This window comes from Talpa europaea (genome assembly GCF_964194135.1).
Source record: "Talpa europaea genome assembly, chromosome: 13".
In the NCBI taxonomy this organism is placed as follows: domain Eukaryota; kingdom Metazoa; phylum Chordata; class Mammalia; order Eulipotyphla; family Talpidae; genus Talpa; species Talpa europaea.
In genome coordinates, this window is record NC_140080.1 from 53,500,900 (window position 1) to 53,517,232 (window position 16,333).

General features: G+C 36.6%; 1 protein-coding gene across 1 annotated transcript in view; it reads right to left on the bottom strand.

Annotated features, from left to right (window-relative positions):
• Nucleotides 1-16,333, bottom strand: part of ARHGAP28 (Rho GTPase activating protein 28) — a gene marked incomplete at its 3' end in the record, with an annotated part of 176,167 nt that overhangs the window by 47,643 nt on the left and 112,191 nt on the right. The window contains exons 3-4 of the mRNA XM_084252806.1: nt 15,216-15,433; nt 574-666 (exon numbers count right to left, since the gene is read on the bottom strand). Coding sequence (XP_084108932.1) covers nt 574-666; nt 15,216-15,433 — 311 coding nt within the window. The remainder of the gene's footprint in view (nt 1-573; nt 667-15,215; nt 15,434-16,333) is intronic.

Consider the following 16,333-nt stretch of genomic DNA (forward strand, 5'->3'; position numbering starts at 1 on the left):
AAACAGTTGTGAGAAAAGGCTAAGGAACAGTCTATAAACAAAGCACCTTTATTGGTTGCAAGTCATTCCTACCAGGCTTGTCTGACTTTGCCCTACTCTGGCTCTGGGCAAAGGCAGGGGAGTGGGGTGAGAGGGAAACACTGAAGGCTTAGGGTTAAAATAATGATGAAGTAAAGTGTTTGATACTTTCCTGGTGCAGGGGAAACAACAGACTATCTGTGGACTCCTCTGCTCCAACTAGGTAAAACTGTGGTTCCATAGAACTAACACTTCTATAAAGATGCTTTTAAATAAAAGCAAAAATACAAAGGAACTAAATCTGTGCAAAAGAAATCCCTACACTCATTTCGTTTCTGAGCATGGGTCTGATTTTAAAAAGCATGCAGCTTGTTCAGGTAACTACTAAACCTAGGCTCATTTGCTTCTGGATGTTTTCTTTACAAATTGGCTAAAGGTAGATAGCATGCTGATGCCTGTTGTCCAGTCATCTTAATGATGTTCATTGTTTTGAAGTTTTGCACAATTGTCTTGAAGAAATAGTTCTTCTTTCATTTTTACCATACTCTAACTTACCAAGGAAGCACTTGTTTTGATAACTCCTGGCAGCTCTTTTTCCTCCTGGGTGCCATCCAACTGAGCAGTATGGTTGTCACACCTATCACTGGGCTAATGAGAGAAAAGGAAGTCATTTTTAACCAGGATTATCTTTCCCAATGTGATTGTTTATTCAATTATGCATTACACCATAATCTGCAAAATGTACAGACATGTGGAGAGAAAGTCAATGACAACCGTGCAATGATAATAGCATTCATCAATTTGTCCATAATTACACTGATCTTCCATAAATGCCCCGCACTACAATAGAAATTGGTCTGGAAAGCAGACACTGCTAACTCCCTGCCAACATTCACTTTTCTGTTCCTCTTTAACTTATGAATATCATGATTTTGCTTCAAGAAGCTGTGTGTCTAAAAAGAACAAGGGTGATCATGTGATGGTTATGTCCAATAAAACAAAAGTAGAATCCTACCTGCTAGAGAACCCAGGAAAGCTAATGTTTTATTGTTAATGTGCATGGAATTAGCTTCTTCCAGAATGTGGATGTCTGTGAAGCCTAGACATTCTGAAAATAATAAATGTTAGCTCATATGCTTCGTGGAACAAAATGGAAAGATAAAGAAGTTGGTAGATCCATGTTTGGGATACCAGCCACACCAGTCTTAGTTTCTTATTTTTGTAAGGAAAATATTTTTTTTATTGTTTAAGTCATGCAGCTTACTGATGCCACCTTATAATCAAATTTTTATGACTGTAATTTCACAATGATTTATAAATTGATAGCAAGAATAGTTGTTTTTTTAATTACCAAACTGGAAATCTATTCAATTGATTATATCATGAACACATATGACTAAACCAAAAATTTCATCACATTCACTGATTTTCATTTTGAGAGAAGGATATTTGAAGAATATTCTGATCATATTGAGCTATACTGTAAGCTTCTTGAATATGCTCTAAGATTTTAAGCATTTCTGATATAATGGCATCCCCCAAAATAAGATGCAACTATTTCATTCCAGTAATGAAGCAACTTAATTTTTGCAAAATTAAGCATACTGGATAGTAATGAAAACACAGTTTTCACCAGACCTTAGAAATTATTATTTTATCTCATTTTTCATGATTTTTAATTTTTCCCCAAATTGTATGTACTATATCAATGAGAAAAATATATCTATATTGAAGTGGAAACAATACTAAAGAAATAGTACAAGAAAATGTAGGCCAAGAGAGAGGACTGAAAGGCACCAAACCCAGTGTCTTAAAATTATAAAACTATTTATAGAAGAAGAGATTCAAAATGGCACTGGAAATCAAGTGTTCTAATAACCAATCAGAAATTGTTAGAAATTCTTGGAAAATAAAAAGTAAAATTTTGTTTCATAATTACGGAGAAGTTAGCAGCCTAAGAACAGCATAAGATAACCTTGCTGATAAAGAAAGGACTGAGAACACAAAAGCAAACAGATAGGATCCTCTCTGGTGACCTAGAGGCTAATTCTCTGCACTGTCACCACTATGGTCTGAGTTGGAACCCCGGCCAGGGAACTAACCCACATGGCACATCCGACCTCTCCTGTCTCACCCACTGCTTCCCTTAGCAATGAATTTTAGTAAATCCCCGTTCTGCTTTACACTGTGTCTCTGCTTAATCCTCTCACTGTCCCACACCTCTGGCCTGCAATTATTAAAAACCATTTACTCAATAGAGAAGCCAGTCAGGCCTTCCAACAGCCCCCCTGTATACTGAAAAGCAGGCAGTAGCTATGTATGAATACTAGAAAAGCACTCGAAATGAAGTGAGCTATTTTCCTTAGGAAGATCTTCAAGGTACATGGTAAGAGTTGGACCAAAGCATGCCATTCTAGATTTTCACAGAAAACAGGGATAGAAAAATAAAAGGAAAACATCAGGTTTGTCTTACACAGAAAGACATGAATTCATTCACCACATTCCCTTTGGCATTAAAGGTGTGTGATGTGTGTGTGTGTGTTTGTGTGTATATCTTTGCACATTCATGAATGCGTGCTATTAACTTCCATTCATATACTGTTGACATAGTTTTATAAATTTACACAGGATCCAAATTTCTCCCTTTTATTCAAGAAAGAGTCAGGAAAAAAAATACATATAATGACAAATACACAGCAATGGCATATCTTAAGTCATTAATTAATCCAGTTTGCTAATAAATATAAGTCAATCACTAAGGATCATCAGTCATCGGACAAAATCAACATGAAAAAGTCATTCAGGGAAAAAATCAAAAATCCTGAAAAAAAAAAGGACAGTGATAAACATTCTAGAAAAAACAGAAATTTGAGAGAAGGCTTACAGTGATCTAATAACTTTAGAAATTTGAAAGGTTATTGCAATTATAAATCAGGACTAATTATAAGAATAAAGGAGAAATCAGTATAAAAGTAAGAGTTATTAAGAATTAGGACCTCCCAAGTGGCCTATGGGTTAAGTCTCTGTGCTATCACCTTTATGGCCTGAGTTTGATCCCCGACCGGGAGCTAAGGGAGCCAACCCATATATGGCACAGCAAGCATCTCCCATCTCACCTGCTGCTCCCCTCAGCAGTGTGTTTCAGTAAATCTACCTGTTCTGCTCCCCACTCTGTGGTGAATCCTCTCATCCCCACACCTCTGGGCTAAACCCCAGTTCTTTGCAAAAAAAAGAGTTCTTAAAAATTAACAATATCATAGTTGAAATAAAAAAAAATGGTAAGGACTGAATTATAATCACTCATGACAAAACATAGAAGAAGGGCTCTACAAAATAATTTAGACAAAATTTCCTAGTTTACGACAAACAGGACAAAAATATTGAAATATAAGACAAGTTAAGAGACACAAGAGTTTATTCCAAGCAATGAAAGAGAGGCCAGAAAAAAGAGAAAAGAAATAATGGAAAGAAGCAATGCACTATGGTGGAGGAATATGTGTGTTGTAGCGGTGAAAGTAGTGTGGTAACACAGAGGTGTGAACCTATATCTCTGAACCACATCCAGTGTTTTTATGTCAATAAATAAAAAAATTATATTATTTTTAAAAAGCATAAATTAAACAAAAATGTCAGTGGTACTCACTAAATACTGCTTTTTTAATAAAAAAAGGCAGGAGCTTATTCTACTACAAACTGTCCAAAATGACCCATATCTAGTGAAGACTTAAAGGAACTGTGGAAGATAAAAATACTAAGATTTGGAAAAACAGATCATTTTTGTGCTTAACAATTTCCATTAAATGAGAGCAAAGTAAGAGAATTGTTATTTTTCATACTTTTTTTGCACATTATTTTTCCGCTTATTCAATTAATAAATAAATTTATTTCATTGTGGCATAAAAATAATGCAAAGAGGATGTTCAGAACTGAAATGAAAGGAATAGTTTTTCAGAAACAAATTTAAAAGTTGATCATGATGAGAAGTTTCATATACATGTTTTATAATATATATATTAATATATAAATTTAAATAGTATTTAAAGAGGCATCTGACATGTCAATATCAATACAGTATGAAAGAGTAAACAGATAAATGTCTATAAATTTCTGAAGGAAACCCATTTAGGAACCAAAAGTGTTGGATACTCACAAGTACAGGATTTAAGTTTTTAAATATGACTATTTAGTAGCCAGAGATACTCCTTTCCATTTTTATTCTTTGTCCATTTTATTCTTTGAGCAAACAATAAAAGGATACAACCAGCTAAGAAGATACAATTTTTCTAAATATATGTGATTATTCGAATTAATACTGTTACTATTCTCTGTAGTCATTCTCTTATTCCAGCTCTCAAGGTCCTGTTTGAGAAAATAGAATGCTTTCTCATTCTATAAATTGATGAGCAGTTCAGAGAGTTAGGAGTAAAATTTAAGTGTTTTCTTCCTTCTCTGTGAGAAGTCTACCACACTTACCTCTTGATAAACCCTTAAAAAGGGTAACACCTCCAAGGAACTGAAATAAAAGGGATAGAGGAAAAGGAGAAAAGAAATAACATAAGCCCAGACCAATCATGGGAATCTGCGATGAGGGTGGGAGTGTCAGTGTGGCTTCACACCTAAAATAAGGCTCAGTACTATATGCAATTTGACATCTGGTCAAGTAAGGAGGACCAGGAGTGACCTAATTATGAGTTCAAGTTCTGCTGCTTCAGATAAGGTCCCCCAGACAAACAATTCTCCTTATTTAAGAGACCTGCCATAGCTCTTGCTGATCTCTGAATAAAAGGTTTAGTACATAGAAACCCTTAAACAAGACAATCACATCCTCCCGTGGGAACCAGGAGGCACCTTTCCTTCTTCATACTACAAAGCCTGTCTTCCACAGAGCCTGGTTGTTCCCTCTGTTCCCAAGTGCAGTCCAAATATGGCCCTATGTGGTGACCTCCTCCCCCGCTGTGAGAATATGTGACTAATAAACTGCTATTGATCTCATCTGTCTAGAGTTGTGTGTGCCATGTGTTCGATCATCCTAGCAACTCTAGGGCAGGAATTCCTCCATCACCTGTGGGGTGAAGAGGAGGAACTGAGACATCTGTATAAAAGGGTCAAAGAATTCCAGCACTTGAAAAGACTCCAGTGTCTACATTGATTTCCCTTCTTCTGGCTGAAGGAAGAGGTAATAGCTCCTGTGAGGGGGAACAGGATTTGTGTGAGGAACAAATCCTAGGATTCAGTGTCCTCAGAAGTAAGGTGTGTAAGACTCCTGTACTGAGGGAACATCTGACACTAAAGGACATCTGTTTTCAACTCAACAGGAAATACAGACCTCTGACTTGATAGAATTAACATTCTTAGGATAAACATAATGAAATTGGGGGGATTAGAGACAAATCTGCCTACGGCCCCAGCTGACCCCACTCTACCTCCAGACCTAAGCTACTAGAAGGGCAACCAGAACCAAACTGCCCACATCCAAAACCTTCAGCAGAATTTTGGAAGTGACCAAGAACTAACCTGTATTAGGGTAAGTACAAGATCCAGACAGAGTGTCTCTTGCAAAGTATACATACACAATGAAAATATAGTACATAGAAATGAACCATCAACACCACCACCACCACCATCATCATGATCAGCTCAAAGAGGTTATCCTCAGAACAGCAAATAATCCCTTTTCCTCTGCTATGAAGGGAAAGAAGAGCTAAAGGAAAGGAAATTGGAGTACAGCAAAGTCTCTCACTATAAATATTCTGCTGCCATTAATTCAAGTGAAATCAGATGTTTCCCTTCTATATCTTCAAACCTACTTTCTTCCATATCTCAGAGCACACCACTTTAATAAAAGGACCCATACTCATTCATACAAAGTGGTACAGATTATGACATGGGATTCATCTCACAAAAACAAAGTCTGCTATTCAGAAAGCTGCACTGGCAGTTAAGAACTTTGAGTTGCACTTTTTGAAACTCAGACCAGGTAGCTTCTAATAAAGTGTATTGTATGGCTTATACTAGATACTGCACTTTTCCTACATATTGCCACCCATTTCTGCTATATTGCTACTTCATACAAGATATTTACATTTAGAAAATAGCTGCAATGCCCCAATATTTCTTATGATGAGAATTAAATTAATATTGTAAGTTACTATGTAGGGTAGCTTTACCATTATGTGCTAGGCTAACAGGGTAAACACTTAGCTGTCAACCAACTCTTAAATTCTGATATCCAGCTGTGGCTGTCATTACAGTATGGTTGCTTTTAATCATTGTAGATGATGATCTGATGGACAGCTCCCATACAAACTGCAGGCTGCCATTTGGCCAGCATTCCTTGGGGAGGGAAGAATTGTACTGAGTGAAGGCATACATACTTGATTGAGGGGAGATAAGGGGGAAGGGCGAGGGTGCACCCAGCAGGCAGGGTCCTCAGTGAAAAGACAAAGACTGCACTGGGCAGTACTTTCCCTCAGTACTGGTACTGGCCTGGTAGATTGCACTGACTGCAGAGACTCAGGTCAGGAACACCAGAGAGGAGAGATATTAGCAATGGTACTGCATGAGTGAGTCTTTCCCCAACCCACAAAATCCTATCAGTAAATGACCCCCCCAACCCCCTAATTCAGCAGATGCTAGATCACGTCTCCATATTTACAGGTACCCAAAAAGGCCAAACATCTAAAATCATATAAAGCTGGGGAAAAGGTTAAAAAACAACACTACCATAGTGCCACCTGATGGAAATAAAGTACTGCAAATATCTAAGTTAACTATTACAGAAACTAAAATGGAACTATATGGAAATGAAAAGCAGCAAAATGGGCAGACAGAAAAATACAACATATGGCACCATGAGACCTCAAGGAAATCATGAGGAGAGAACAGCTTTCTGGAAACCAAACAAAAAGACTTTGAAGATTTTATACTCCTATCATATACAGAGTTTAAACTGCCATGATAAAGAAATTCAAAGAAATGGAAAACTCAGAAAAATAAGTGAATGACCTCAAAAATAAATTTAATTAACATAAAATAGAAAAAAATATACCACAACAGAGATACAGGTTGGAAAATAACTAATAGAGGGGGAAAATTTTGAAAAAAATCCATGGAGAAATATGCCAAAATGAAAAATAAAATCAGTGACCTTGAAGATAATAATGCACAAAGGTCCCAGGTGGAAGAAGAGACAGAAGAATAAAACATTATGAAGAAAAACTTCATGAACTATGCAAATCCATTAAGAAAGGCAGCATAAGAATAATGGACATTTCAGGTGAAAAGAGTGAGAAAGGAACAGAGAATATGTTCAAGAAACAAGAGAGAAAAACATCACAAACCTGAGTAAGGAGCTAAAATACAAGTCCATGAAGGGAAAAGAACACCTTCTTACTTAAATGTAATAAGATCTAAAACCAAGACAAACATCATGAAATTTCCAAGAATTCAAGACAAAAAAAAAAAATTGAAGGTAGAGAAAGGGAAAAACTATAAAAATACTCCCATTAGGTTTTCATCAAAATGTTTAAAGATGAAAATTGCCAGTCAAGGATACCATATGCTGAATACTCTCCCTCAGATATTAGGAAGAAATAAAGTCCTTCCCAGACAAAGAGATGTTGAATGAGTTTGTAAACACTAGATCCTGTCTTCAGGAAATATTGAAATGAGCACTCCTACCTAAATTGGAGAGAAGAAAATCCACAAAAACATAAACAAGGAAATACATAGAACTAGAAAACTCAAGACAAAATGACACCAGCAGACCCTCATAAATCAAGTACTATCTTAAATGGATATGGACTGAATTCACCAAAAGGCACAGAGTAGCTGATTGAATCAGAAAACAAAACCCGTCTTATGATACCTCCAGGAGACTCATAGATAATTCAGACTTCAAAGATAATTATTACAGGCTCAAAGCAAAGGGTTGGAAAACAATCCTGTAAGCAAATGAGAGCCCTCCAAAATAAAGAGACAGCTATATTTATATCACATAAAATAGACTTTAAGCTAAAAATGGTAATAAGAAACAGGTATAGACATTATATAATGATTAAGGGATGAAAATATCAGAAAGACATACCACTCAACAATATATATGCACCAAATAAAGGGGCATCAAAATATATGTCAACTTTTGTAAAATCTGAAAATAGACATTAGTAACAACACAAGAGGCATAGGGGAATTTAACACCCCACTTATATCAATGATCAGACAGACAGAAAATCAACGAAGAAACTAAAGCATTAAATGAGTAATTGGACCACATGGGCATATTAGACATTTGTAGAGTATTGTATCACTGAGAAGTTCAGAAAACATTCTTCTCAAATATACACAGAACATTCTCAAGATCAGACAACATACTGGGTCACTTTTAGTGTCAATAGATCATGAGTACTGAACAAAATACTACTGGATAACTATTGAGTTAATGAAGAAAACAACAAAGAAATTTAAAAATGCCTGGAGATAAATGAAATTGAAGACATGAATTACCATAACCTATGGGATGCAGCAAAAGCAGTATTAAGAAAGAAGTACATAACAATACAGATCCATATTAAGAAACAAGAAAGAGCTCAAATAAATAATCTAAGCTTATACTTAAAGGAACTACAGAAAGGACAAATAAAGCCAAAGCTAGTAGAAGTGAGGAAATAATAAAAATCAGAGCAGAAATAAATGAAATAGAAATTTAAAAAAGTCAGACTAAAAGATCAATGAAACTAAAATCTGGTTCTTTGAAAAAAAAAATCAACAAAATAGACAAAAGAATGAAATTAGACGAGTTACCTGTTTCCTTAATAGAATCCTGATTTTTTTTTCAGTAACTTTTGTCTCCAACTATAAAAATGCTGACTTCCCAGGCTCTTTTTGCAGCTAAGGATGACCATATAATATTTCCAGGTAATGAAAAGTAAATGGAGTGCTACCAAATAAGAATTCCAGGAAACTAAGGTCAGAAGGAGAAAGAGTCAGTTTACACAAGTTCTAGGAGATGTCAGGAACATGGATATGGTGCCTGAAATAGCCAAGTCAATGTATAAGTAAATGATTGAAGGTCACATGTGAAAGTCAGAATAGAAAGAAGGAAGCTGGATTAATAATTAGGAAAAGGAACACCTACCCTAAGCTTCCTCTTGAAGAGAGAAAAACAAAACCATATTTATATAGCTCATGAGTTCTCAGGTTTACAAAATATAAGTGATAAATGTACATGTAAGAGATATAATCATATTTTTTAAAATAGACTAGTCTGTACAATTAAAAGGTAGTCCCACTGTTAATTATCAATTATAAATTGGAAATAAATTAGATTGACTATTTTGCTCAATTACATGTCTGAAAGGAACAATCTGACTCAAATGTTCTGAATACTGGAAAATATTTTGGGGCACTAAAATTCTGCTCATGACGAACAGTACTGTCAATCTTGTATTTTGTATCTAGAGGTTGATTTAATATTTGTGATTTAGTGCCTAATGGTACTACTAAAACAAAGGCTAAAACTCCTTTAAAAAATGAATTTATTACATACCTTATGTGATCATACAATTTTATTTGGGTACATGGAAATAGTTATTTTTCACCAATGTTGTCCATATTTTCAAAGTTTCCAGTAAAGAGTATGTATTACTTTAATAAGGAAAAACTACCTTTTTTGGAAATGAAAAAATACTGGCATAAGAACTGGCATAAAAAATTGGATCAAGATAGCAAATTCACATACCACTTTTTCTTCTCCTCTCCAAATCAAAAATGTTGAGATACCTTTTTCAAAGAATAGATGTAGAAATTACTGAGCATTTCCATTGGCAGAACAGAAATTTTTATATGTTAATGGATGATAAAAGCAAGCAAGAACTGTTTGATAAGAACAGAGTTAGTTTGAAAAAAGGTACCAGAAAATATATAGAGAAGCAAATGCTAATCCAGAAAAAGCAGAGAGCCAGAATGAAAACAGAAAACGCAGGAAGGCATCCCTCAGCTCAGAAGACAATGACCCAGGTAATTAAAGAATGTTTTTTCTGAACAATGAGGACAGGAGAACTTTCCTCCTTCTAATACTTATCATAAGCCAGTAGCTGCAAGTGATTCCAGGATAAAACCCAAGATGGATCCTTTTGCTGACAGAGTGACCAGCAGCCTTGAGGTGGGGGTGTGTTTGTGGGAGAGGAGGGATGCAATGACTGTCCTAATGTGAGTGTTATGGTCATGAAGAGAAATAGAACTGGGTAGTACTTCATAGGGGTCTTCTAAAAAGATAGGAACAGGAGTATAAAAAGGTAAAGTTAGGTCTACCTAAAGGGAAGTGAATTATGATTACTCAGGACTTGTTTATTTTCACTGATACCATATTTCTGTATCTTAAAGTGAAGTGTGACAAGCTTTACCACTCACACAGGTTCAGGTTCCTGTTCACACACACACACACACAAACAAACAAAATTGGGGAGCAAGGAGGTTTACATAACTGCATTGGAAATATAACATCATTACCTATACTAATCAACCAATCAATATAGTTCTCCACTAACAATATAAATAAACTCACAGGATCAAGATCAGTTAAAAATTGCAATGAAAGTGAAAAACAAAAAGCTAAAAGTAAACATGACAAATAATTCAAAGAAAAGAAGAAAGCCTTGTAATTTAAGGTTTAATTAGTTAGTACCTTCAGAGGACTGAGAGGCTATTGGAACCAGGAAACAAGACTAGATTGTTAAAATATAGGGGAAATCAGATAGGAGATACTTCAGTAAATTAACAATATGACTCAGGTTTGATTTTTTTAATTTTTATTTTTTAAATATTTATTTATTTATACAAGAACCGGCGTACAGGCCAGATTCGCAGGAGGGTGAGAGGATTCACCAGAGACAGCGCTGGGAACAGAACAGGCAGACTGACGAAATATACTGTTGAGGGCCTCCCCGGTGGTGCAGCAGCTGAGCACTGGGTTGCGAAGCTGCCCACAGCCTCTGCAGTGCCAGTTCGATCCCTGGCCGCTGGGCGAGGGTCCCACATGGCACGCAGACCTCTCCTGCCGCCCGCTGCTCCCCTCAGCAGTGTACTTCATCGTTCTGCCTGTTCTGCTCTCCACTCTGGCTCTGGTGAATTCCCTCACCCTCCCGCACTTCTGCCTGTACCCAGTGCTTGCATAAATAAATAAATCTTTAAAAAAAAATACACTGCTGAGGGGAGCAGTGGGAGTGACAGGAGAGGTCTGTTGAGCCATGTGGGACCCTCGCTGGCTGGCCAGGATCGAACCGGCACTACAGAGGCTGTGGACAGCTTCACAGCACTGCGCTCAACTGCCTGCACCACCAGGGGAGGCCCTGACTCAGGTTTTAAAAATTAATGACAGGTAGAAGAATTAATAAACTTATGGACAAATTATAGATATAAAAATTGAAAGTGAGAGATATCCAAGAAGGCAGAGCAAACATGCCACAGACAAAACTTGAAAAATATGAAAGAACAGAGATTCAATGCAAATAATGCAATAGTCATTTATGAGGAGTCCAAGAAGGAGATAAGTGATAAGACAGAGGGAATGTACACTTGTTTTAAATGTTAGAAGAAATTTGGACTTGAAGAATAATGGGATCTCAGAATGAGAGAGCTTACTTAGCAGCAACCAAGATAAATATTCTAGCCAGGAAGAACCAATAAAATTTAAAGATTCCAATGATAAAAATAAAATTCAGGGCCTCCCCGGTGGCATAGCGGTTGAGCGCTGGGTTGCGAAGCTGCAGTGCCGGTTCGATCCCCGGCTGCTCCCGGCCACCGGAGGAGGGTCCCACATGGCACGCAGACCTCTCCTGCAGCCCACTGCTCCCCTCAGCAGTGTACTTCGGTCCTTCTGCCTGTTCTGCTCCCCGCTCTGGCTCTGGTGAATTCTCTCACCCTCCCGCGCTTCTGACTATATCCAGTGCTTGTATAAATAAATAAAAATAAATGTTAAAAAAAAAATTCAAAAATTTTCCACAGTGTAGATAAAGGAATGAGATTGATATAGACATTGTACTTCCCCCTCAGCAATGGTACATGAGAAAAGATAATGAACTTTCAAATTTTTGAAGGAAAATGATATTAGTCATGGGATTCTAAGTGCAAAAAATTAAGGAAATAACTAGTATAATATATATATATATATATACACACCTTTTGAATTATTGGATTTATATCTTCACTAGGTACTTGAGTTGGATTAAGATTAATGCAAAATCACCTTTTGAAACTAAATGTCAAATCTTTATTAAGACAGTGCAATGGAAAATTCTAGGTAATTATCCTATTAATGTAGGTAAATGATGCCAAAGAGAAAAATAAAGACAGGAGGGGATATGGGTAAGGGGAGAGATAAAGGAAAAATAAGGAGGAACAGGAGGAGAAGCAAGAGGAGGGACAGAGGAGGAAGGAGACGGAAAGGAAAGCAAAGAGCAACCACAAAGAGACTAAAGAGAGAGCAGGAAGAAAGAATTGGTGTTTAGGATGCCAAATTCAAATAGGAAACTGAACAGTTTAGGTATATTCCTAAGAAACTTCCAAGTCTCTCTACCTCAGAAGCAGAAGCTGCAATTTTAGGGGCGGTGGGGGGGTGGGATCAGTGAAGATGGCTATTTGGCCTTATATAAATATATATTTTTTTAAAGGCTAGCTTTATATGGCTTTTTAACTTTTTTTTTTAAGATTTACTTATTTATGCATACAAGAGCTGGGGTACAGGCCAGAGGTGGGGGGGGGGGGATGAAAGGATTCACCAGAGACAGAGCGGGTAACAGAACAGGTAGACTGACTGAAATACACTGCTGAGGGGAGCAGCGGGTGGCAGGAGAGGTCTGCACGCCATGTGGGATCCTCAGCCAGTGGCCAGGGATCGAACCGGCGCTGCAGAGGATGGGGGCAACTTTGCTAATCCAGCGCTCAACTGCTGCGCCACCTGGGAGGCCCAGCTTTTTAACATTTTAAAGAACAATTCGAATTTTTAAGCAGCATATACAATACCAGGCTGACTTTCACAGGCCCCATTTCTCAGAATAGTACAAAATCTCTACTCCCTAGAATATATGGTCTTTCTTCCACCTATGACCACTTTCCTTGCCTCAGGCCTCATTCTCAATTCACTCTAGAACTACAGTTTCAACAGTAAGGCTGGAAGGGGCGAGAAAGGCGGGCAAGAGGAAGAGTCCCCCCATGCCTACCACTCTTCACTCTCACCACAGATGGGAAATCTCTCCTTGGCTCTCTCTCTACTTTTTCTGAAGTTAAATAAGAATCAGTTTATTGCAACTATGTATTATAGCAAAGTAAGAGTCTTCCTTTCTTTTTATGCTGAAATCCCCAAAGTGTAAAGTGCCTTGTTAATGTTTCCCTTCAGGGTCTATGTGAAAGAAATAGGAACATGAAAAAGACTTTGTTTCCCTGTTTCTATTTCTCTACAGGCCCAGAATTTTAGGAAGTCTACAGAGAACAGTCATGCATTTTCTTGAGTAACCAGAGGATTCAGGAGAAGCTATTTTATAGTATGGAAAGGAAGAATAAAATCTTTAGTCTGAAGTAATTGGAAGAAGTGAGAAAGGAAGTATGCAGGTCAGGTTCTTAGGAGATAACCGAACAATGACCCAGGGGGTTGAAACCTGCAAGAAAAACCTTTTCTTTGATTGGCATCTTGGCCAGGACACCTACTGATGGGACCCCTGCCTCAAGTTGTGAGAGACACCGTGACTCAATTATAGCTGTAGAAAACATCAAAATCCAGAAAGACACAGGTTTCAACAAGAATGAAAGTTCAAACAGCAAAGAACTCAAACTGTGCCTACCTCAGATGTGTCATTACATACAGAAAATCCTACAATTATAGTATTATTTATTGAACAACTGAGCTGTTCAATATATTACCTATAAGCCACATGTGACAATTTAGATTTAAATCAATTAAAATTAAATTAAAATTCAGTTCCATACTCACACTAAGCTACATATCAAGTGCTAGTGTCACAAATGGCTAGAGGATACCAGATTAGACAGCACAGAAAATGATCATTTCCATTAATGTAGAAAGTTTTACAGGGTTGTGCTATTTTGGGACATCATTAGGACAAATGCAAAGGTTAACTAAATATATGTGAGCTACCCTGGCAACTACTTAGTGTGATTAATATACCTAAGAGAAGATATGACACACAATCTAAACTAACTCAAATTTGTGATTCTCTTCAACTATGTTTTCTACCCAAGATCTTTGAGGTGCTAATTTATATCATTATTGATATTATAATTAAACAGGTGAAAAGCCTAAAATCAGAATGAGTAACTAACTTTCCCCAGGCAACTTTATTTTTAACAACAGCAGAATATCAAGTGTCTTTTTTTTTTTCCCGGTATACTACTCACCCGCAAAGTTCTAAGAATCCTATCGCACAGAACCTAATATAGGACCCTTTCAGAGAAATATATAATAAACATTTGTTGCAGACAATTTTGTAATTATTTCAATCCAACATTGCATTGATGCAATGAATAAGAGAGCTAACAGTAAAACATACATAGAACTAGGAGTCTTTACTTCTGAGTCTCGAAGTAAAGTTGTGGGCATAGAACTGCTAAGGCTAAGCTGGAATTGGCACAGGCCATTTCTCAAAAACATGTAGTGCTTCCTTTATAGTTTTTGAATCATTTTCTCTTCCACTTAAGTAATGCTGCTCTCTTCCACTTTTGAACACTGTGATTTATTTGAACATAAAGGCCACACTACTCATTCTCCCATCACACCCCCATTTAAAACAAACTGCCTTAGCCTGCTTTAATACTTGAGCCCACTTACCCAAAATTCCTTTACTTGTCCCTTGAGTTTCCATTAAACCTCTACTAAGATTTAAGGAAAGGCTCTGTGCATCCCATCCACAAAGACTTGCTCCATTGACAAAGCTCCATTTCAACTTCAACAACCAAGGAAATACATTTAGTGTTGAGGGAGACTGCTAGTGTTGAAGTAGATAAGGAATTATCACTTAACTTACAAATTTGTAAAATTTTGTGCTATACTATGCTTCAGTAGTCTCTAAAACTGAGAAGGTAATCAACTGTTTCTGGTACTTTTTACACACACACACACACACACACACACACTTCCTCCCTCCCCCGCATCAAAACAAACTTTTTGAGCTACATTCATTACTTACAGGAGATTCGCTGACTCCAAAGATATCTCTGACATCCCTGACAGATTGCTTGTTCTTTTTCCTCATAGTTTGAGTATAAGTGTTATATCTCTTTTTCACTGCAGCTGCTTGGATTCGAGTCAATGTAGAGAGCAAGGCTTTGCCATCCTCCTCTTCATCACCAGAGATCAGTGTAGATAAACCCACATCTTGCAACCATTCTGCTTCAAGTTCTCCTTCTGTAAATAACATTATCAAGGGGTTAGAACATTTTCTGTATGATTGGGTGAATTGCATATAGGTAGGTCCGTGCAAACACTGAATAAGAGATGTCAATAAACTATTTCTTTTTTTTTTTTTTTTTTTTTAGTAAACTATTTCTTAAGACATTCTTTCCTCCACAGTAATTATGGGAAAGTCCTATTAGACTGAATAAAAAGGTTGTATTACATTTTTAAAATATGTCAAATTTTAAAGAATTTTTTAGTAGAATAAGGTTAATTGGCAAATATGGTAAGGTATTTTTTTTCTTTTCAGAGGGTTAAATATAATCTATCTATGGACTACCAGTTCAAGAAATAATAAAATATGAATATTTAAACTTAAACTATACCAGAAAAAGAGAGTTTAATGGCATACATTGACTAGCAGAAGATTTTGGAAAGTTTTAAGATATTTCTTGATCTCAGTATCGTATCAATATAAATAGAGGTGACATAAATGAAAGTATTAGGTAGCTATGAACACTGTTTTATCAATATTTTTACAAACATAGTAAATAATCTGGAACAAAGTATGTGTTCAACAGTTAGTCATCCTCTTACTTTTCTCTTTATTCTGAACCTTTTCCCTTTTTCAGAAGGCAATTTAAAAACTTAAAATTTGTCATACGAGAATCAATTGCTATTGTAAATCAAATGTACAGAAATAATAAAGAATTCAGAATTGTAACATCCTGTAAAAGAAAATTCCCCTCTACATACATTTCTGGGAACTATGCTAAAGGCATTACCTCAATGAGGTTTGTTTAAAGAGCAGATTAGAGTGACTTGTAAACAGTCTGTCAAAGTATCAGTCCAGGAAGGAATCCTGGACTTATATCACTTCATCATTCATACATAAACACCTCCTTCTAACGT